The sequence below is a fragment of the Alligator sinensis genome, unplaced genomic scaffold (genome assembly GCF_000455745.1).
Source record: "Alligator sinensis unplaced genomic scaffold, ASM45574v1 scaffold388_1, whole genome shotgun sequence".
Classification (NCBI taxonomy): domain Eukaryota; kingdom Metazoa; phylum Chordata; order Crocodylia; family Alligatoridae; genus Alligator; species Alligator sinensis.
In genome coordinates this window covers 827,504-850,068 of record NW_005842394.1, presented here as the reverse complement: position 1 = coordinate 850,068, position 22,565 = coordinate 827,504, and the positions used below count along the sequence as shown (strand labels likewise).

At 46.7% G+C, this 22,565-nt stretch overlaps 1 protein-coding gene across 6 annotated transcripts in view; it reads right to left on the bottom strand.

The window, feature by feature from the left end:
- Positions 1-22,378, bottom strand: part of COL27A1 (collagen type XXVII alpha 1 chain) — a 227,542-nt gene extending 205,164 nt beyond the window's left edge. For 2 of the 6 annotated variants that reach the window (XR_003095497.1, XM_025211220.1), the window contains exons 1-3: positions 21,426-22,137; positions 9,670-9,740; positions 1,495-2,936 (exon numbers count right to left, since the gene is read on the bottom strand). Coding sequence is in view for 5 of the 6 variants with exons in the window: in XM_025211220.1 (XP_025067005.1) it covers positions 1,495-2,936; positions 9,670-9,740; positions 21,426-21,478 (1,566 nt within the window). In the remaining variant the exon portion in view is untranslated. Of the gene's footprint in view, positions 1-1,494; positions 2,937-9,669; positions 9,741-21,425; positions 22,138-22,176 lie in introns of those variants that run through there. The other 4 variants (XM_006029712.3, XM_025211219.1, XM_025211218.1 and 1 more) reach the window with 3 other exon arrangements.
- Between the last annotated feature and the right edge of the window lie 187 nt (positions 22,379-22,565).

The window sequence follows — 22,565 nt, the reverse complement described above, 5'->3', positions numbered from 1 at the left end:
AGCAGGAATTTCCTGGTTTAATGTGTTCCTGTATCCATGGTTTTAGGCTTCAATTTTCAAAGAAGTGAAGGCATCCAGACTCCCACTGCTAGATACACATCTCCTGTAAGTGCTTTTAAAAATCCCAACCTACAGAGTTTTCCAATCAATCAGCTAAGAGACGAGGGCTTGATTTCACTGGGAGCTCAGCACCTCAAAGGATTATGTATTTAACCAGTCAGAAATATTGCGATATTGCAAGGGGGTAGGGGGAGGGGAGGTGGGAATTAACATTTTACTACTTATTTAAGCAGTTTCTAACACAAAAGATCACTCATTCTGAAAAAGAGGCACTAGGTAATACTCTAATGCAAAATAAGCCTGCAGAGACAAAAATCATCTTCCAGCTTGTTGTAGAACGTCCAGGTTCCTACTTCAGCAGCATTTTTAATACATTTTACATACAAAAATATCAAAGACGGGCCATTTTTGTGATACGCAAAACATGCAGCATTTCTAGAATACATTTTTAATATATGGCACCCTGTGCTCACTGGCTGGTTTTGTAATATCTTCACTAGCTTTACTAAGCTGTCATGCACTGAAAGGGATGTGCACTGTGTTGTATTGGTTAAACCTGGCACAGAGTGTCTGGAAAATGTACTTTTGCAGAGTGGCATAACTGAAACACAGTGGAGATTCAAAGTGAAAGCAGTCACTCTTGGTGCTTTTCTGAGCCTCTCCCCAGCCCTGGGGGATGCGAAGGAGACAAATGCCATTTCATGGGGGTTCCCCATTGGTTTTCTATACTTACCTACCTTTAACAAGCAATAGTGGCACATAGTATAGTCACTGCTGCCCAGGAGCCAAACTGCATGACTCCACTTCCAACACCTGTGCTGTCACAGCGGGAAGTGTACCCTGGAGTGCACCAGTGGCTGATGGACTAGGGCAGCCCCCAGAAGTTGTTGGAGTGTCTGCATGTGCCAGCTGCCAGAAGTGTAACCTCATTTGACAGATGAGGTGTCAGACCGCTGGCACAGAGGAGGCTGCAGTGTAGATGCACATTCAGTTCTGCCAGCAGAACTCTGTAATGAAGGTTAGGCCTCAGCCTGAATGCACTTATAGTAAATTAGCAATCGACTTCTGCTGCTCGCATCACATCCACTTTGTTTAGAGCAGGGATGGGCCCAAACCCTGGGTACCACCTTGTAGAAATTCAGTTACAAACTTTATAGCTCAGGCACTTCTTTAGCAAACAAAAATATTTTGCTCTGATGTAGCAGTTTCATGCAGAGACCTCAAAGCACTTAAAAGAGCAAGGCAAGCATTACCCCTATTCCATAAAAGGGACGGTGGAAATGCAGAGGCAAAGGGACTTGCCTAAGGCAGGTTCAGCAAGTCCTTGCTCAAGAGGGAACAGCAGACCCTGGTCAAGAATTCAGATCTGACTGACCACTGACTATTCATGGGGCTGTGCCAGGAAGAAATACATTATTAAAAACTTGGACTTACCGGGAGGCCTCTGTCTCCTTTAGGTCCTGGAAGTCCGAGTAAAAATGGAAACAGGGTAGGTCCAAAGGGGTCAAAGATCTGAAACCCATCAGTGGCAGCAGGTGTTGTGACGTTGAAGACTTGCACACTGGTCCTGGAATTAGGATGAAGAGATCCAAGTGTCAGTTTGGTGTGCAAGAAAGGAACAGTAGTAGGATCCGCTTTCCTGGTTGGTAATGGCAAAAGCTTCTTTGGAATGGGTCCACTGGTGACGCTCTCTGCGGTTTGCTTTAGGGTAATGAAATGGATGCTGCTAGTTGCGTTCCCCATGTTATTTCTCATTGGCTTTACAGTGCTGGGCATCTCAGAGAGTTTAGGGGTTGTTTTTTGGTGGATCTTCTTTTTGGTTTCTTGCCCAGATTCTTTCCTGCTGGCAGCAGTGGAGTCTTGGCCAGAAGGCAGGACATGCCTGGCCGTGGGAAGGGAGGACTTTTCCAAGCTTGCACTGGGAGAGGGTTGAGATATCCTGAGGGCTCCTGTAGTAGTTTGAGGGAACGAACGGACTGATGGCTGCACTTGAGCACCTGATGGAAGAGGAGAACGTGCCACTGTAACCTTGGTGGCTTTAGTTGTTAATCTTGGTGATGGCTGTTTAGATGGAAGCAGGGTGACAGATCCTGCAGCTGATTTCCGAGTCTTGAGGGGTGGGGTGACCTTGTCAAGCTCTGATGGTGGAATCACAGTGGTCAGGTTCTTCAAACCCTGTAGCGGGAACTCAACCTGCAGCGGGGTCCTTGGGGAGGCACTGGGATCCCTGGGTAAGAGTGGGATGAGTGGAGGCAGATTCGGCCGGTAGGTATCTGCTTGCCTGCATTGCTTTTTCAGGTATTTACAGTAATTATGAGCTGCCTTGGCGGAAGGATAAATATCAAACTGGCAAATGGCACCTTCAAACTGTACTGAGTGCTGGTTCATTTTTCCTAAGAGGAAAGATCCTTGTGGATCCAATGCCTCGTCTTTTTTAAAATGCAAATCTGCATGTATTCTTTGCTTCCCACAAGAAGTAAATAAAGTGACCGTCTGCCCCCGGATGTGAATGGCCATATTGTGCCACTGGCCATCATGAACATTGTAATCAAAATATACAGAACGCTTGTGGCCTATGTACACTATGATCTTCCCAGGGACAAACTGGACCCCCAGCTGCAGTTTTTTCTTCTTGCTCTTAACAGCGAATAGAAAAGCATTGTTGATGCGGTGGGAGCACAGGCTCAGCACTAATGCCAAGTCAGTGCCAAAGGCAGCAGGAAAGATGGAGCTGACGGGAGCTTCAATGCGCGCTCGCTGAGTGAAGATGACCCCCAATTTGAAAGGGATGACCCCCTGAGGAACTGAGCGCATTGAAGACCACCCGCTTGATGGCCTCTTCCCTGCCAGGCCCAGTCTTTGAAGAATGTCCACATCTGAAAGAAATAGAAACAGAATGTGAGTACATGAATTACAGCCTGGTCCAACACCCCTTCAGGTCTTTTCATGGATGCCAATGAATTGTTGATCACTCAGTCCCTAAATGCAGTGAAGTAACAGCAGTCCCTACACTCCCCCCAAGTCAAACTGGTTCAAACAATCAGACCATAGATGCAACTAGCTGTTTCTTCCTGATTTTCTGTCTATAAGCAAGCACATCGTCACAATATCTTGGAGGAAACGACAAAATGGACCAGATGCAGAGTCCATCTAGCCCAGTGTTCTGCCTCCAACAGTGACCTGTGCCACATGTTTCAAAAGGTGAATACAGCATTACACCCAGAATGAAAGTTTTTTTTCCCAAATCCCAATCTTACACACAATATGATTGAATCTTTGGGATTAACACTGGTTATGTTATGGTCATATGGGAAAAGTGGAATTATAATTCAATGTAGTCAGACATTTTTAATAATATGTTGATTTGAGGCAGGGAGGTTTATTTTCTGCAGAGGCTTCTGGAGTGAAGGCCCTTATCTTCATCTTTCCAGATTCACAAGCACCATCATTTGCAATGAACTCATGGCCTTTGGTGACACCGTGATGTTTCAAGAGAAAAAGAAATGGCTGGTGGCATGAGAAAGCTGCACTGAGACTTAATTGAGCCCCTGGAAGAATTTGCCCTGTGGCATTAGTTACAATGGATGATCTCAGAGGTTTACATTTCGTGCAGAGCTTGAAGGAACCATACAAGTAAATGAAGTGTTTTAGAAATAAAGTGGGATGGAGCTGAATAAGCTGAGGTCCACTAGTCAAGCAAAAGGCATGTAATGAGCAGGCTAAGGCGTAGTTTCATAGCGCTTAGGGTTGGAAGGGACCTAAACAGATCATCGGGTCCGACTCCCTTCCCCAGGCAGGAATGGGTGCTGCGATCATATCACCCCAGCCAAATATCTGTCCAGTCTACTCTGGTAGACCCACAAGGTAGGCAGTATCGCTTTGACTTCTGGCTCTGCAGTAAAAGCAGCCTTACAAGTGTATGGCAAATTAACAGGCAACAAGCAGCAGAAACTCCTGGCTTCTGACTGGGCTGCAATGCTTAACTTGAGCAGATGTTCAAGGTTTTGGAAGGAAGAAAAAGGTCTGTGTGGGGGGATAGAAGAAGCCTTGGAAGTGAATCCTGGGGTGGAAATAAGAGAGTTTTAGAACCTAGCTCTGTTCCCACTCAAATCAATGGAATAGCTCCATTGACTTCAACCCCAATGGCAGGAAGGCCCCTAAAATGTAACACCTTTCTATAGAAGGCTTAAACCAACCAATAGGGATCTACAGAAGTGACTGGGTTCTTTAGTAAATACTATTGGCTCTAATGGCTACAAAAACCTATTGGCTTCCCCCCTATTAAACACTATAGGTGCCATAAGAAGTTCAGGCTCTTATCCCGTTTCCACTCTTCATGTCAAGCGCTGTTACTCTACCTTTGTTCTGTTAGCTCAGCGGGGAAAGTAGCTACTCAAAACTGGGCAGACAAGAGGTTTTATTTTCCTTTACATACACATAACTGAAAAGCACACTCCCTGTCCCCTGATTGCCAGCTAATCTTCCTTTTTAAATTATCAGTGAATAATCTGCTCTGGTAGAGGGCGACTCGCCTGGATTACTCCATCCAAATATCTGTATCCAAAGGCAAGCTTTTAAGAATGAGAACGGTAGTAACACCAGCCACAGACACGCATCAATTAACGTCACAGGACTTTCAGGGGAAAAAAAAAGAAAAGAAAATCCAAAGGTTGCTCAGGAAAATACATGCCCCGAAGCGGGCCTTGGCATGTGGGCTCCGTCACCCTTCGCTGTTACACACCCAGCGCAGTTCTTAGTATTTGTGGAACTGGCACAGAGAAAGTTCCTCATCGTTGACTAGAAGAGTGGAAAACTCAAGCCAGTCCAAGGCCTGTAATGGTCTCTGGCCAGGAAGGGAAAAGAGTGGAGAGAGCTGCTCTGTTTCTTGACTCTGGCAAATCACAACCATTTTTGTATGCTGGAACAAGGAAATCAATACTTAGTTTGCCTGGTACCGATTGATTCCACTCTCACCCCTTTATTTTTTTAAGGCATTAAGGCTCGCTTTACAGCAGAGATGTCTAGGGGGGAAGTGTGAAAGAGGATGGACATTTTCTTTCAGTTACCTCTAGGCTGAGAAGCTAATTTATTGTATGAACATGTGCTATTGATTAATACTGATGTTTCTCCCTGAGTCAGCAAGTCCTTGGTTCCCAGACAGCCTCCTCTCCTATTACACAATAGGGATTTCTTCCACCACGGCAATGGTAGCATGCCCTTCATGTTTGCTGAATGGTGTACAGAGCTAGCCTAAAAGTCACTTCTGTCTTTTGGATCTTTTCCCGAGGTCTTTCAAATGCTTAAGGCCAAATCCTGACTCTAGTATAGTCAAGTGGGAGCCTTGCCATGGACTGCAAAGGGTCCTGGATTTGGCCCTAAAGAAATAAACTTTCTGCTTAGATCTAGGAGCTAAATTCTGGCTTCCAATTGTTAGATGTATTTTTAGGTTCTCTTCTAGAGATCTACTGCAGTGACAAGGCAGAAATACTTTGTGCTCTTGGGAGTTATTCATTCGGTAGCTGTGCAAAGACATAACAAAGTTTCTCCTGCTCTGCTGGTGCTGCTGCTGTTTGAAATACAAATCCAACTGCCTTCTTAGCCTCCATATAAAATGGTGCTAAAAAAAATGTGGGCTATATCCTGGCTGCCTGCATGAAGTTTAGTTAAAACAGACCTTGTGGAGGGGGCTGTGTGGATTTTCCTACCCTGTGTCCAGCCACACAGTCTGGAGCTCTTGTTCACTCAGTCCATGCCTGCTGCTACATCCCATCCTGATTTCATATACAGTCCTGGCTGTCATGAGCAGGGATCCAAGTTTTCCGTTTCCCACAGAAAAACAGAGAAAACCATGGATTTCCCATTTTTATCAGAGAAAACGCGGATTTGCAGCCTGCCCGCTCCCGGCTGGAGTGCCCGGCCAGCTGCAAACGCCCCCTCCCAGCCGGAGTGCCCAAGGTGGCTGGGGACTAAGGGAGCGGGGAGGTTTGCAGCCGGCCGGGCACTCCAGCTGGGAGGTGGGGAGGGGTGGCGGGGCTTGCAGCCCGCAGCCAGATTGGGCACACTTTGGCTGGGACGGGGGTTTTGAAGCCAGCCAGGCACTCCAGCCAGGAGCGGGGAGACTGCACACCTCACCTACCCTGACCAGAGTGTCCAGCCAGCTGCAAACCCTGCGTTGCAAATGCTGCACTCGCCACCCTGCTGCCCTCCCCCAGGCCCTCTGGAGCACGGCGTGTGCAACTGGTGCAGCAGGGCACAGCGGGCCCATGCACGAAAGCTGCCCGTCGCTGCAAGCTCCATGCTGCCCTGGCAACACTTCCTTTGTGTGCACAGGGGCAGCACACACCTGCCCTGCCCCCACCCCCCACCCAGATCTGGGGGGAGCAGGTTGGGGGCAGGGGGCTGTGGACCTGGGTCCCTGGCCCATAGCCCTGGCAGCTGGGGAGCAGGGGCTGTGGGTGGGGGGCAAGGGGCACAAGCAGAGCTGGGGGGTTGTGGGGGGGGAGTGAGGGACATCAGCAGGGCTATGGGGAACATTTAATTTTAACCACGGATTTTGGGATTTTTATCCAAGAATTTGCAATTTTTTATCCGAGAATTTATGATTTTTTTTATCACGGAAAACCAGGTTCCCTGGTCACGAGACATCATCAGCTAATGCAAAATGAAAGATGACCAAGTGACAACTTTGACTTCTTTAACTGGTTATATGTTTATCAAAGCCTTTTCCTTCTTAGGGTAATTCATCAAGACATGTTGCTTTAAAATAAATTCCCTAAAGCTGTCCATTTCCAAGCCCTTTGAAACTAACTGTGTTATCCATATAGTGTGTGATGGAGCTGAGGGAGGATTTTTATATAATGTATAAAGTGATAAGCAGTTGTGATTGCTGAATAATCACAACCCTGAAAGAAAGGCTCGCTGTTTAACTTGTTCCCCTCATGTCAACTTTATAACAAACCAAAACACAAAGCCAAAAAGCAGGAGAGACATCAGTCTTAATTTACTGGATCCTACTGGCTGAGATCTAGTGCCTATATCCAACATTTAGTTGAATAAACTTCTAATTTCAAAAGCTATTGCTAAGATCCTTAGCTGGCATGAATCACTGAGGCTCCATGGATTTATACCTGTTCTTTACCTGGTCCACTGGCCCTTGAATTTGTAACCTCTATGTAGCACTTCATTGCCTTCCAATGTATGGGGTACCCCTCATCCCCTGTTATCTATAACGATGGGATTTTCAAAAACACACAGTTTTGGCCTAATTCTACTTCCCTTCACATCAGCATTAAAATTTACATGAGTTTTGCAAGTCCCATCATTATATTCTCAAGTAATAATATAACCTAAAATAATGATATTTGCTTGCAACATGAGTCTCCCCTAAAAGTTTAACATGGGCATCCAAATGACAGAAGAAACTTTCCCTTTGGTTGTTAGGAAACAATCCTTTTCTTCTCTGCCAGCCGTGCTGGATGTTCTCGGGAGAGAAATGACACCATAGTGGCAGGATTTCCACTGCATCATCACACACAGTGGAAGACTTCTTCTGTGAGCAAAATGAAACAATTTATTTTATGTGAATGGCAGGAGCCAAAAACATTTCAACATCCCATAATGATCCTGGGAGTTAAACGATCAATAAACATGACTCCAAAAACAGAGCACTAAAAGCCTATTCAAAAAGAGCTAAAACACAGGATTTGTTCTTCTTTTACAAGTTAACATAAAACGCAGTCTGAAAACTGCTTGACTAAGTGATTCAGCCAGATGTTCACCTCCTCTGCATAGAGGCAGAATTTGGAAAATATTACATTTTTTGAAATTGCTGATGGCAGGGGCAGGTCTTTTTTTTTTGTTTTGTTCTGCAAAAACTGCTCCACGGGCTGCTGTACAGCTGAGTTTGGACCAACTTTTTATTTTTCCTTCATGTTTTGAAGCCTAAGAGGCCTGGAGTCTGCTAGTTCACTTATTATTGCCTACTGATTGCAGAGGAAGTTATTCCATTCCAGCCTGCACTCAGAGTAAATCATGTGGAGGAGGTGTTGCTATTTTTAAGATACAGGAGGTGGCTCCCTGACAAACAGATGTTGGAGAGGTGTTCAGTTTCTACCATCCAGCTGTGGACACAGAAATCTTTTTATCAACATCAACCAGGGAAATTCCTAGCTCCCTGGCTGGGTTACTAGTTATTCAAAAGAATGAGCAACTAGGATAGAGAAATACAAAACAAAACAACCCCATCTCTTGAAAACAAATGTGAAAATTTAGCATGTACAATTTACAAGCCCCTCTCATGACAGTGAAGTCAAATAAAAGAACTGCATGGGCTTCAGTAGCAGCTCAAGCAGGTCATGAATCATTTGAATTTTCCTTCCCATCCCCAAATGAACCCTCTCTGTAGCAGAAAGGGGGGAAGTCACTGAAAGATAAAGGGGAAAATAAAAAGGAAATTGGATTGCATGGAGGTGCAGGTGACAGCGGCCAGATTCTCCAGCAATCCTGACCAGTGATCAATATGCACATTTTTATACTAAGTACTGCATCTGCTTCTAACACAACTCATAACCTGTATACAATAAAGTCACCAGGAATGACTGTAGTCCTGTACATGATCGCTCGGCAATTGCTTCCTCATGGGGAAGTGTGGTATAAACATCATCTTCTTCTGCATCATTCTGTGTGCTGGCTCACTGAAGACCAATGGTACCTTAAAGGAAACCGCCTGTTTTCCCAAGTGAAGGGCAAATGCAACTATGAAGGATGAGGAATTAGATTAAACCAAAGAAGAAAAGGCCTGACCTAGTGTGAACAAGGAGATGAAAACCAGATGTACCTATGCCCCTGCCAATGTCTGGGTATAAGTTGAATCATACCTTGGGATGCACTTTGGCAAGTGAGAGCCCAGGTTTGGATGCACTAGACTAGAACTCTTGGCCTCAACAATACATCACCTGTCACAGCTTTGGAGAACATCAGGGTTACACTGCACCGTCAGCATCACCTCATGCAAGTAACATCGCTTGATGTACCTCAAGAAGCACAAAAGTGCAAGCTTTCACATATGTGAACAGCAGGCAATTTCACGGTATGCTTCAAATATGGACAAGTTTCTTGGACACGTCCCTTCCTATTTTCTGACTCTGGTTCCTTGTCTGTACAACCAGGTTGATCATATTTACCAGCCTCCAGTGGATGCTTAATTTGTTTGTGACCAAGACCATTAGATGAAAGGCTCAATGGGCCAATTTTAAAGGCATTTCAATGCCAGTAGATGCAGGGAGATGTCTACTGGGATTGTCTAAGGAGTTTGGCACATGGGAGCTTTTCCTCAAATACCACTAGACACCAATCTATATCTTTAGGAAGTTTTAAATGCCTTTAAAAATTGGGCTCTGGGTATCATGTATATTATCTGTAGAGCTGACACAGGCCAATAATTAAATCCTCAGCAGTAAACTCATTAAATTCTGCACACTGGGATCTTGATTAGAAGTTCCTTCGACTGAAACCAAATGCCTTAGTTATGGTTATAATTCCTTTACACCATTCCTTTTTAGGGAAGGGGGGATGAATGAATGAATGAATAAATAAGTAAGTATAATTTACCTTCAGGACTTCCCTGTGTGACTCCCAGGAAACAGGTAAAATATAAAATGGTCCAGAGAAAGAGGGAGCCCCTAAACATTGGAAAAGAAGAAAAAGGGTCAGTTTCTTGTTTTTACCATATTTATAATTAAAATGCATTACCGGGCTCTGACTGCTAAAGACTTTGTGCTGCATAAGGAATCACTCATAAACCAAATGAACGCAGGATTGGTGTTCCCACTGACTGCAAGGGGCTAGAGAACAGGAACCTAGCAGAAATGACTGCTTGCTTTTTACTGGAACATCACGCTGGCACTTGACAGCCTGGTTGAAAGCCAGATGATTTCAACAGAAGGGCTTCCTTTGACTTTCTTGATTGGGCAATGAATCAGGACCAGACCACTGCTTTGAGACACAGCAATCACAGTCTCCACTCATCACTTCTCCACCAAAGCCTTTTGCTAGTTCCCGTGCCGTCCGGGATAAAACACCAGAATTCAAGAGGCTGGAAAAATAATTTCAAGTGAGGAGAAAGGAGGAGACATGACAAGAATGTGCTTGTGGATGGACTAGGATGCTGTATAGCAAGCAACATGTAAGCTACCTTTTATATCTGAGCAAACCAAATGTGAAGCCTAGTGCTCGTTCACTCATTTAGAACCTTTTCTTTTTTGACAAATCCTGTCTGAATTGATTTATTTTCTTGGAAAGAAGGGAAACAAGGAGAGGCAACAGCATGTTAACCCTCCGATACCCAGCCGAGTTGGAGTCCTGCCACTAATGTGTTTCTCATTAGTTCAATGAGTAGGGAAATCCTCCTTACCAGTGGAAAACCAAAAACAAAAAGCCCCACACAGGATTTGAGGCATTTCAAGCTACATGGAGGCAGCTCTCTGGAAGATTGTGTTTCACACCTGTGAAACTGCATTTGGCAAACCTTTCCATTAGGTAAATGTTAAGCTACTGGGTGCTAGTGAAAATGATAGTTAGAAGGAAAGACTATACCAGAAAACGTAGTTAAAACCACCCCTTGCCCCACAAATTCCTTGATCTGTATCAAAATAATGAAAAGCATAAGAAACTCCTTGGTTAAGTTCACTTAAAACTGTCAGTGGAAAGTTATGAGATTAGATTCTCTCAGCTTCCAAAGAGGAGATTTAATAGCCTGATTGAAGTAGCAAGGCCATTAGGCAGCTGGAGGAGCCCAGACAAAAATGTAAACTAAACAAAATCCTCTACAAGAGGAAGAAAAACCATGGATCATTCATTGGTTACGACTTCATTTCAGACAGACCAATATTGTAGATAGGAGGAGGGGGGGTGGTGGGAGTGAGAGATGAGTTACACCCTGTTCAGAACTGGCAAATTCAGCTAATTGTATAGCTCAGTATCTTGGTTTTCTCCCGCATTTGAGTTTCAACTCTTGCACAAGAGATTGTAAGTGGTGATTTTTTTGTGCGTTGGACCAACTCCTCACTGTGACTCCACTGACTACAATGAAATGACAATGATTTACACCAGCTGGAGAATCTGGCCTAATGGCAATAGTATAGAAATCCATGCATGAATCCCATTACTTGCTATACTTCAAGACTGGAGGAATAATCCTATGTTGGCTGGGAAATGGAGGACATGGACTATAACCTTCTTTTGCAGTCTCTACCAGCCTGAATCTGAGTTGTGCCTTCCAAAAGCTTGTAGGCTTCTGTAACTTAGATCCGAATAGGCCATCTGGTAGCTTGGACTAGCCAAAGCACAGTACACTCTAGCCACACCCTCCTGCTCCATCATTATGTTAGCAATGTACTAGCCAGGGAGCTCTCCCTATGTCAAAGGAACTCCCAGTGGAGATATCTGACTGCTTTCTGGCTCCATTATGCAACTGAAGTGATTTCAATCTCTGTGGCAATGTCTACACATATGCTTCACTGCTGAGCAGACTAATTAGCTGCAGAGTAAAGCATCATCGCCTACACATGCTCCACTATTAGGCCGCAGTAAACTAATTGATGCTGCTGTAAGAAAGTAGTCGGTGACAGTAATTGTGCAGTGTGCAGTTAAATGCACGTGTAGACCCTGACCGCGGGTGGAAATTATTCCCGGGTGGTTGAGCCAGCAGGGGGCCAGACTCCTGCTTGCCGCCTAGCCACATGGCTCCGCATTTGCAAGCACCCATGTGCCCCAGCCAGTCCTGCCACCTCCCAACACTACCACCCAGAGCCCGGGGATACCCCGCCATGCTCCCAGCCCTGGCTTAAACTGCTCCACCCTGGCTCAAATTGCTGCTGTTCTGGGAGCACAAGTAGATGCTGTGCCCAGGAGTAGTTTACTCTGGCTCAAACTGCTTCTGAGTTTATTGCTTTGAATTAATTGCACGTGTAGATGTACCCTCTGGGTTTTAGCATGAGCAGCTGCATTTGGGAGACCTGTTACCCCTTTCAAGTTGTACTTAATTCTGCTTTAAAATGGGGTGGGGGTGGAGTAGAAAATAAGTCTCCAACCCTACGTTCCTATCACTGTAAAAGGGCCAGCACCCAGTGCACGAACACAACCCTCATTTCTGCGGCTCTGTACCAAAACAAACTCTTGTTAAACTCAGATGTGACTAAACATGCCAGTTAAGCATGGGGCTGGCTACACAGACACATCCAAGATGTGCAAGCTCAAAGATCCTTTAGCCTGAGTGGTGCATGCGTCTCCCCTAACAGGAGGTAAAATTTTGGCAAAGATAAGACAGTTTGTAGCTTCCACACGTGTTGGCAGGTCAAATTCAGACTATGGGGACCCTTGATTTACCTCCCCTGCTAACATGCATTAAGAGTATGACCACCTTGCCCTCACTCCAGTGATAAGTCCTTTGACCTACCACATGACATCACATGAGTTAAGACCAGGTTTCCTAAGAAAGATGAAGCCTCTGGATCTATACACAGGAGAGAACAAAAGCAATTGCTTTTAGAGTGCTCGGCAGGCTACAATCCAGCCACAAGTCACAGCACAGCAAGCTGAAGTCTGCTAACACTGAAAGAGGCAGAGGTGCGGAGAACCCCACGGACACACATACTAACAGCTTGCTTCCAATTTTCCTTGCTTTCCAATTGACCAACCCAGGCAGGGGAGCGGGCTTTAGGGGAGATCTCCCATGTAATTCCATTTGAGACACGGACTGGGGAGATGGATTCACAGCACAGGATCCAGCTGGCACTGGGTTTACTGCTGCACTCCTTAGCCAATACTGTACAAGACTGAAACAGGGACAAGTGCCAAAACATTGAAGAAAAGCACTTTGGCAAAATAGACCAACTTAATGGAAAAAGTGAAAGCTGCTTCCAAATGGCAGATCCGTGACCGATGGGGGCTGTTAATTATTGCAGGTTTTTTATAACGTGAGCTTTTTTCCGTTACAACTCTGGTGACAGGATTGCATAAGCAATCTGACTAGCAGTAATAAAGAGAAAAAATGTCTCCTTATATAGAGTTATCAAGTTCACCTTTTTCCAATATCTCCACTTCATCCCACCACTAGTGATTTTCATAGTGTCTTTCACAACAGTTACCCCACTATGGGTACTTATCATTTATATTGTGCCGGTGCATAGGAACCCAGGTCAAGGCCCATACCTCCCTGGTATCAATCACTGTGCAAAGACAGGACAGAAAACTGATCCTTGCTCCAAAGAGCGTAAGATCAAAGTAGAAGTCAAGAGATAGCAGATGGATACAGTCAAACAGGGTAAATAGCAAAACAATACCAGTCAGCAAGACAGATAATGTTTTCAGTAGTTTAACTCTGAGTGCTGAGTATGCCACAGCTATAAGAAACAACCAAAGGCACCTTATTTGGTTTTTGCAAACCTTTACAAAAACCAGGTGAAAAACACACCCCAAGACCTATGAACCACTTATGTTCTGCTTTCAGGATTTAAAGAGGATCACGGGCCTTGGGCTGGACTCTGAACAGGAGTGACTTGCATCTGCCACTATCCTCATTAAAGACAAGGGAAATTGTGATTTAGTGGTGTGCCAGATCAAGCCCTTGGCCTCCAGCCTTTGCAGCCAGTCATCACTTTTGCAACAAAGGTTAAAGGTCAAACTCTCAAAGTAACAGTCTGATGGGCCCCTAGCGCCAAGAGAGGAGTTAGTCGTGTCTCTCTGTGCAGTCTGTATAAAATCATCTCCCTTTCTGAGGAACCCTTACTAGTATGTGCCATGTAGAAGGCAACTGTCTGAAGGGCAAAAAAAAGCATGCAGAGAATGTTTGATCACTATCAGTTCTTTGTACCTCCTGGATACTGCAATATAACAATGCATTGCTACAGCGAGGACGATGGCACCGCTAAAAAAGATGGTCCGACCACTTAAGAGCAGATGTGTTTGGGAATTTATCAACAGAAAATGCTGTTTGTTAAAACCAAAACTGTGTGTAAAATGTGCTTGGTTTCAACAAATTTCCTCAACTCAAACAAGAGTCTTGGAACAAAATTCTGAAATGGTCCAAACTGTCCATAAAATAAAAAGTTCCATTTTTCCAAATCAAGAAGACATTAGGTTAAAAAAAAATAGGTACATTTAAACTAAAACAAAAAAATTGAAGGTGAAAAAAGATAATAATTACCAATGTTTTGAGTAACCCAAACTATTGGTCTTTGGTTTGTATGTTTAGAAAATGTTTTCAGATTGACTTTTTGTCTTGATGTAGTCTGAGAATTATTATTATTATTATTTTAATTTTAAAAATTCTTGCAGAACAAAATATCCAGTTCCCTTCAGCCCTTTGGAGCAGTGACGTCTGCTGCACTAAGGACTAGGCAGAAATCTGGCTGTTGAGAAGTGTTCTTCAAAAGGACTAAATCAGTATTTCCATCAGTATGTCAGAAGCCACACTTCTTAAGCGCCTAAACTTTATCCGGTTAGAACTGAAAATCTCAGCCTACATACACTGACTTATAAACACCCCATTCTCCCTTGCTAGCATTCTGTCTTACAACCCTAACCCAATATTCATCTGATCATTTATGTAATGACAACCAATTGTTGGCGGCAAGTTGCTTTTTTGAAAGGCCAGTGATATAGCATTCAATTTGCCTCGAGACAGGTACTGTGACAAAACCCTGAGGTGTCGGGGCGCTCCCAGAGATACACCCTGGACTTGTGCAAGCTTAGCATTCCCCCACTGCTGAATGGGCATGGCCAGGTTATTAATTTGCCCAGAAAGCAGGGTTCACCATAGGCTTTTGAGTAAAGAAACAACTCCCCCTCCAACCCCTCCCCCCCCAATAAACCCCCAACCAAAGAAAAGGGTTTATTTCAATGAAGAACAAATGGTCAAAAACACAGGAAAAGTGACCAAATGCTTTGACAATGGAGTATGGGAAGACAAATTGACAAAATTCGTACCCTACGTTCAGACTAGCACCTAGCCCTCCTAAAAATTCCCGTGAAAATCTCCCAGGGTCGAACTCCCCCAGTCACAACGAGCTCCCTCTGTTGCGGACCCCCATTGCCCCTCTCCTCCCAGGGAGCCTCTGCCAACCGTTGCTGTCTCCAGACCCTTCCACACGGCCTCCCCCTCCTGCCAGGGAAGCTGGAGAGTCCCCTCGAGTGTTTATGCTCTCATAAGAAGTCAAAAAAGCCTGGAACCAACTAGAAAGCATTTACTGGGGTTCAGTAGGTGAAGAAGGAGTTTGGTCTCCGCTAATAGCATGTACGAGCTCTTAAGCAAGGAACAGCTATGAATGTGCGGGTCTGGAATATTAAGTATTTACAAACCCTTTTTAAAGAAGAGAATTTACAATTCATTGTGAGTGTCTCCTGAGAGAGAGACAGAACCAGGGGAAAGGGAGACACATGCAGGGGCATAAAGGATACAGAAGAACTAGAGAAGGTCCACAGAAAGGCAACAAGGATGATTAGTGGCATGGAGGGGCTTCCGAATGAGAGACCAAAGAGGCCAGGCTTATTCAGTTTAGAAAAGAGACAATTAAAGGAGCATGTGCTAAGGGTTTACAAAATACTGGGCACATCTACACATTCATTAATGTATTGTAATTACGGCGCATTAAGTTTAGTACCTGTAATTACAGGTAGTAGCTTAATGCGCCATACTCGGCGTTACTGTGCATTAGCGCCGGTGCATGCTTTTTAAGTGACGCTAACGCACAATAGACTAATTCTACTGCGCAGTAGCACTTTTTTCCGTGCTGTGCTAATGTGCAGTAGAATTAGTCTACTGCACCATTCCCGTGACGTGTAGACGTGCCCGCTAACTTGCATAAAGAGACTAAATCAGAATTTATTATTTACTCTCTCTTGCAACACAAGAACACAAAATGAAATTAGTAGGTAGTAAGTTTAAAATTAATAAAAGGAAGTTCCTTTTCACTCAGTGGGCGGATCTGCACACAACGCTACATTGCCATAGCAATGTGCTACAGCGACATAGCGTCCGTGGGCAAAAACCATGACACCACCACTACATCCCCATAGCAATGCACTCCCTCAGTATAGCAAGTTGCTTCCTGCACTGCTGGCATGGCTCAGTCTGGGCTGTTACTGCGCATCGTTTAGTACTTCCAAAAGGAAGTACAGGCAGTCCTCGGACTTACAACACAACTGGTTTCTGAAAACCGTTTCTTAAGTCAAAACGTCATAACTCAGAATGGATTTTCCCATAGGAACCAATGTTATAAATGGGGGATTGGCTCCTGAACCAAGGCCCGATACCCTATTTTCACCAAAAATAGCCCAGAATTTTGTACTCAATCAATGACAGATGAGTAATATAGCTACATTAATGTATTTATATTGTAAATAGCAATCATATTGATTTGGAAGGACTGCTTTGAGGTGACTTTGCTGAACTTTTTGAAGGGCTCTTGGCTGGAGTCTTCTCAGGAGTCTTGTCTGCAGGTTTTCCTGGACTCTTGTCTGCTTTCTTAAAGAAAGTGTCCAAGGAAGATTGGACAGATGTTCTCCAGGGAGACTGGCGATGCAGTGAACTTGTTCGCTGGTGTGGCGTGGCGTCAGATCAAGCGTCGTAAAGTCAAAAGTGACGTCAAAGTCGAAACAGGGTGTCAATTTATAAACGTCGTAAGCGCCGTCCATTGTAACTCAAAATGTCTTAAGGTGAGGACTGCCTGTACCAAATGATGGTGCAGTAACAACGGCAGTGTAGGGGCATGTGTGGAATTAAGCATGGAACTCATTGCCACCAGATGCTGTGGAAGCTGAAAGTTGAGCCAGATTCAAAAAGGGATTGGAGACATTCTTGGAGGGAAGGGGCATCACTAGCTACTGAGCACGGGAGTCAGGGATGTAGCCTCTGAATCAGAACTTCCTAGATCTAAAATACTGGAGGCTGTATGTGAGAGAAGTACAGTGGAAAAACCTCTTACCCAGTTCACTCTCCCTTTGAGCATCTATTCTCTGCCAGCGTGTGACCAAGGAAACTGGGTAAGATGGACCTATGGTCTGACCCAGTAAATAGCATTTTTTATGTTCTTATGATGTCAGCTAACTGCTGGCAACATGCTGCAGGGAGTACCAAGAGAAACTGTCTGGAAGGGCCCTTTTTCCAACATCTCTGGGTAAGAGAATAGTGTGGGTGAGAAATCAGGCCAGACAGAAACTCATCTTGTGGATGATCTGGAGCCCCATCGCTCCTCCCCACCACCCAGTTTTGAATGCTTGTGTGATATAGCACAGCACTTCCCAGGGTTTCTTGAGCTTTCCACCAAATCTAATTTTAATTCAGAATAAAAATGCAATTAGTGCTGTCTCTGAAGTCCTTTCAGAGCTTTGGCAATGTTTATCTAGTTATCATGGACCAAAAAGCTGCCTCTTCCTTTAAGGGATGCCACCTTCCTCCCCGCCCCAGTGGAAGAGTGATCTAACGGAGTACGATGAAAGACAAAAATCATATTCACACAGGGGTGGGCCTTGGATGCTGGCAAGAGCATTTCAGCAGATCACAAGCACTGCAAAGATGCTTTGCTTTCCTGAAGGCATAGTTATCAACCATTCTGAAAAAGGGTATCTATCTTACTTGTTTCCTCTGCAGCTCCCATTTAGGTGCTATTTAAACAGCATACGACTACACAGCAGCTTTCTTTGGTACACAATGTGGCATACGTGCAGCACACAGACAGAGAAGAAGACATGCTGTTAATCCTTCTCTTACAGTTTAAGCTAGGTACCATCCACACACAGCACGCAGGACCATCTATTTTAACATCTCATCCAGAGGCTGCAGTTGTGGGGCTGAGTTGATTCAGATGGGATTTGAACCACTTGTCCAAGGATATTCTGTATTTCAAACCTGAGCTTTGCTTTCTTGACAGGCCAGGACTGGTACATCCCTCAATGTTGTTGCTCGTATATTCCAGAGACTTGGGTACATTCTGTGTAGCAGAGATGATTTTTTTTGTAGTACGAGCACATGCCGTTTCCTCAAAGTTTTGTTTTTTGCCCTTACCATTGAGTTTGAGGTTCCTAGGCATGTGGAGCAGATACGTACAGTGCCGAACTCTTCATGTGCAGCTGACTTGAAGGATAACCCGTTTTCTGAGCTCCTGCGTGCAGGCACGGCAGATTAATTTTGTTGAATCTCAAATGCCATTTAGATAATCAGCAAATATGTTCTAGACATGGGCTCGTCTGCTGCTGCCTTTTTATTTGAGCTCCTCTTTGCTCAGCATTATTACCTCCCTGGGCTATTGACTTTGCTACTGTGTGAAGTGACATCATAAAACAAGCCCATTGCTTTTGGGCTCTAAATTATGTAACCGGAGCCCTTCAGTGCTGAGTGTGTTCTGTCATCTCACTTCTATTCTGTTCTTCCAACAACCATCTTTGCACTCTGACTTTGTGAATGGACTTTGATAGAAGCATGTAGAATTCCTATTTGTTCTCATTTTCACCGAACTAAATGCTTGTCATGTATAGCTGTGCCCCCAATATGTGTAGCACAGTGAAATAAAGTGTGTACAGTATCTTTTCACCTTCTTTCCCTGAGCACCTTCACTTGGCATTTATACAGTCATCCAGTAACTGAGCACCTCACAGCTATCCATGCACAACCTCAACAATGCCCCTGTGTTATAGGGAGCTCTTCCCCACCTTTTATGGAGACGGCATCAAGGTAGAGGGGAGACTGGATGATTTGAGCACAGGGACACAGCCAACCTGGGATGGAAGCTCTGATCTCTGAAATCCCTGCTTAATGTGCTGTTCTTCTGAATGTCCATCCTACCCTGAGGCTACTACCATACCCGGGCCCATATAAGAGCCTGCAGAGGTAGATCTCATGCCTCCCTATCTCAGACTGTCCAGTGAACACTCTCCATTCAGGCTCAGCGTGTTACTCCTGTTGTTTAGTCTGTCCAGTTTTGCCAGAATTTATCACAGAATTGCCTGCGTAAAATGCCTGGGGCAGTAATTTCCTGTTACATATAAGCTGGCACCCAAAATGGGCTTTCTAGGTTTCCTTAGTAATTGATGCATTACAGTCTGCCTTGGTGGCAGCCAGGGCTGCAGGTAAATACTGTACGTCAGTCTTGAGGTATGCTTGTTTGGCACACGAAGGGCCAGCAGATGTGAGCAAGTACAAAGAAGCGTGTCTCTAAGATGCCAGTGCAGAAGTGCCGGGACAGAGAGCAGGCAGGCAGCAGAGGCCTCCAGAAACATTAGGCAATCCTCCTCCGTCGTCGTTAGTTGGCACTTGTGCAATGTGGGTGCAATCAAGCAAATGTAGCTATGGCTGAGGACCATGAAATTCTCATGGCCTGGACACAGTCATAATCAATCAGCGACAGAGTATGAAAACTTGCTCTGTGGCTTCAGAAAGCTGGTGTACATTGAAAAACCATTGCAACACACCATCAAAAGGAGCCCCTTAAGCTTGTAAAGCCTGCAATGATGCTGGATGTCCTCATGATTTTACAAGCTTTGGTTATCGGGGCTGGGATGAAGCCTTCAGCTCCACTCGGGGAATCCTACAACTGTTTCTCCATAGCATAGGTGCTGGCTGAGCTAGTCCTCCAGACTCCATCTGCCATAACTGCCCTCCCCAGCTGCTGACAAGAATCCTGGCCACTCTGCAAGGGGTACTTTAGGGGCACTGGACTGCACTGGTACCACCAGCACAGCGTGTGGGTGCACAAAAACGGTCCCATTGTAGAGCAGTGCTGTGATGTGAATGAACTAAACCGTTTTGAGAATGAGCACGCAGTCAGTATCATGCCTTGATAAAGACACAAGCATGCTCAGGGGGAGGGGATACTTGCTAAGACAAGAGGCCTCAATATATACAGTGAGCAGCGGAAATGGCATATTTTAGTTGCAGCCTTCTCCGAGCAAATATAAACATGAACAAATAAAAATCGGGGGATAATGTGAAGGGTGGCAAGCGACCTCTGCTGAGGAGAGAAAGAATCAGCAATGCGTTCGCAAGGTATTTAGCTAAAAAAAGATAATTTGACCGAAAAATGACACAGACGCACATACACATGCAATTTGCCAGGAAGGACAGAAGCTGAGACAATGTCACAGGACCAGGCTGGAGTCTCATGCTATATTAGCGTGTGCAAAAGGCTGTCCTGGGATAGTCATACATTAGAATATGAGTGAAGGGCGCTCCGCTCGGGGAGCTACCATGCTGCAGTCTCTTGTCCCTGCTTCTGGGTTCCTGATTGACTAGCCGCTTCCTCAGTGGTATCCGGATTCTCCTTTGGATTCAAGCAGCATCTTTCTGCCCCCTTTAAGGGCGCTCCCCTAACACGCTGACAAGCTCAAGCCCAGAACAGCGACCTTGCCTTGTTCCACCCGAGGCCTTTTCCCGTTGCCTTGTCACAGGCCAACTTTAGTGGGTCAGCCCTGGCTAACCATCTCCCTCCTGCTCTTCCACTCCTGACCGGCAGCTCAGACCCCCGCCCAGAGGATGCTTCGCTCAAACCCACACCCAGCCCGAAGAAGAGGGTGCGACTGGGAGACGGACGCCAGGCACCAGCATCTCTAGACAGGCTGCAGCCAGCTCTGGGCCCAGAGGGAACATTTACAATTCAGTGCAGAAGCACGCGGGCAATGGGAGCTTGGCAGAGCCTGTGGGGGAAGCACCCCATCTGCCCCACAGCCTCCCTGCGCTGAGCCCCAAGGAGCTGAGCCCCCCTCACTCCCCTGGGCACCCCCAAGCTGCAAGCTGACTGCAGGGTGAAGCCCAGCAGAGCGCCCCGAGAAGGATGGGGGGCTTGCACACACTCCGCCTCCCCCTCCCCCAGATCACACCCCCCTTGGCAGCCCGGCTGCGAGCACACAACTCTGCCCAGGCGAGAGGCTCCGGCCGCGCCAAGGGAGTGTCTGTAAATCATCATCACATCCGACAACGCAACCCGCGCCTTAACCCTTCCTTGGCCCCGGCCGCGCTGAGCGGAGACACCCCCGGCCCGCGGATCCCCGGCGCGTGGCCCCCTGCTCGGGGGGGAGCTGCCGCGGCTGCCGGCTCCCCGTCCCCGCGTGGGGCCCCCCGGCCGGGGGGGGGCCTGCCGCGGCTGCAGGCTCCGCGGGGGCAGCGCTCCGCGTCTCAGCAGGGCTGGGAGCTGCTCCTATGCAGCAGGGGGAGGCCCGGCTGGCAGCCTCCTTCTCCCCTGCAGCCCGGGGCCAGCGCCCCGGCCCCGCGCGTCCCTGCAGCCCGACCCGAGCCGACCCGACCCGCACCACGCGGCAGCGGAGCTCCTCTCCCGGCCCTTCCCGACGCGGGGGAAGAGTCGGGAGTTTGTACTCACCCCCTGGCCGCCGCTGCTCGGAGTCTGGAGACCGGCTCTGCTCCCGGCTCCATCACGTTTAGTGCATTGTCTCTCCCGGGCGAGTTTCGCAGGGATCCATCAGACCGGGGGGAGCCGGCCGGGCTGTGGGTGCATCCTTCCCAGGAGCGCGGCTCTCTGGCTCTCTAAGGGGCTCGGCCGTGCCAAAGACACCCCCCGGCCCGGACGGCCACCTCCTTCCTCCTTCTCTTCTGGGTCCTTTGGCTTACACGGGTCTTTTAATCCCATTTAACTCCCTCTCGGCAGACTGCAATTACCTTGGGAAAAAGGAGACACAACACAAAGTACAAGCTGGGAAGAGAGGCTGGCCCATGCTGGCTGGGTTTCTTTCTTTTCTTTTTTTTGTTTTTTTTTTTTTTTTTTCCCTTAGTGCAATTTCTGCGATCCCTTATTTCCAAAGTCCTTTGGCTGAAAGGGCTTTTTTTTGGTTTTGTTTTGGTTTGGGTTTTTTTTTTTTTTTTCTCCTGAGTTGTTACATTGGGTTTTCGCTTTGCTTTGCTTTGCTTGGGGGCTGGCACTGCTTATCTTTATTTGCCAGGCAGATGTGCTTCCCGCCCCCCTCGCGGCTCTCCTCTGGACCCGGAGGGAAGAGGAGGAGGGGGAAAAAAGAGGAAAAAAAAAAGAAAAAAAAAGAGGCAGATTTGGAGAAATGAAAATGATTTCAGGGATGCCTCTCGCTGCTGCCCTCCTCCGCCCCGCTGCAGCCACGCACCAGCAGCGGCAGCCCGGGGAGCTCCGCACGAGCCCTCCCCGGCTCTCCCGGGGCAGCGGAGCCGAGCCGGCCCGGCCTGCCCAGGGGGCTCACAACGGCGGCATCAACCTGGGCTGCAAACCTGCGAGAGAAACCCCCCTCCCCGGGCCGCTCTGCCCGCCGCCGGCTCTCGGCAGCAGCCGGCAAGAGACAAAAAGAAAAGGGACATCGAAGATTTCTCCCCCTGCTGCCGAGGGGTGTGAGCAAGTGCCTGATCCCTCCCCTCGCTGCTCCCGCCGCCTCCTTGTCTCGGGCTTGCTGGCAGCTGATGGGGCAGGTGGCTGCGATGCTGCGAGCTCTGTCCCCATCCGACCCCCCCACCCCCTAGACGCCCCAGTGCAGGGGCAAGG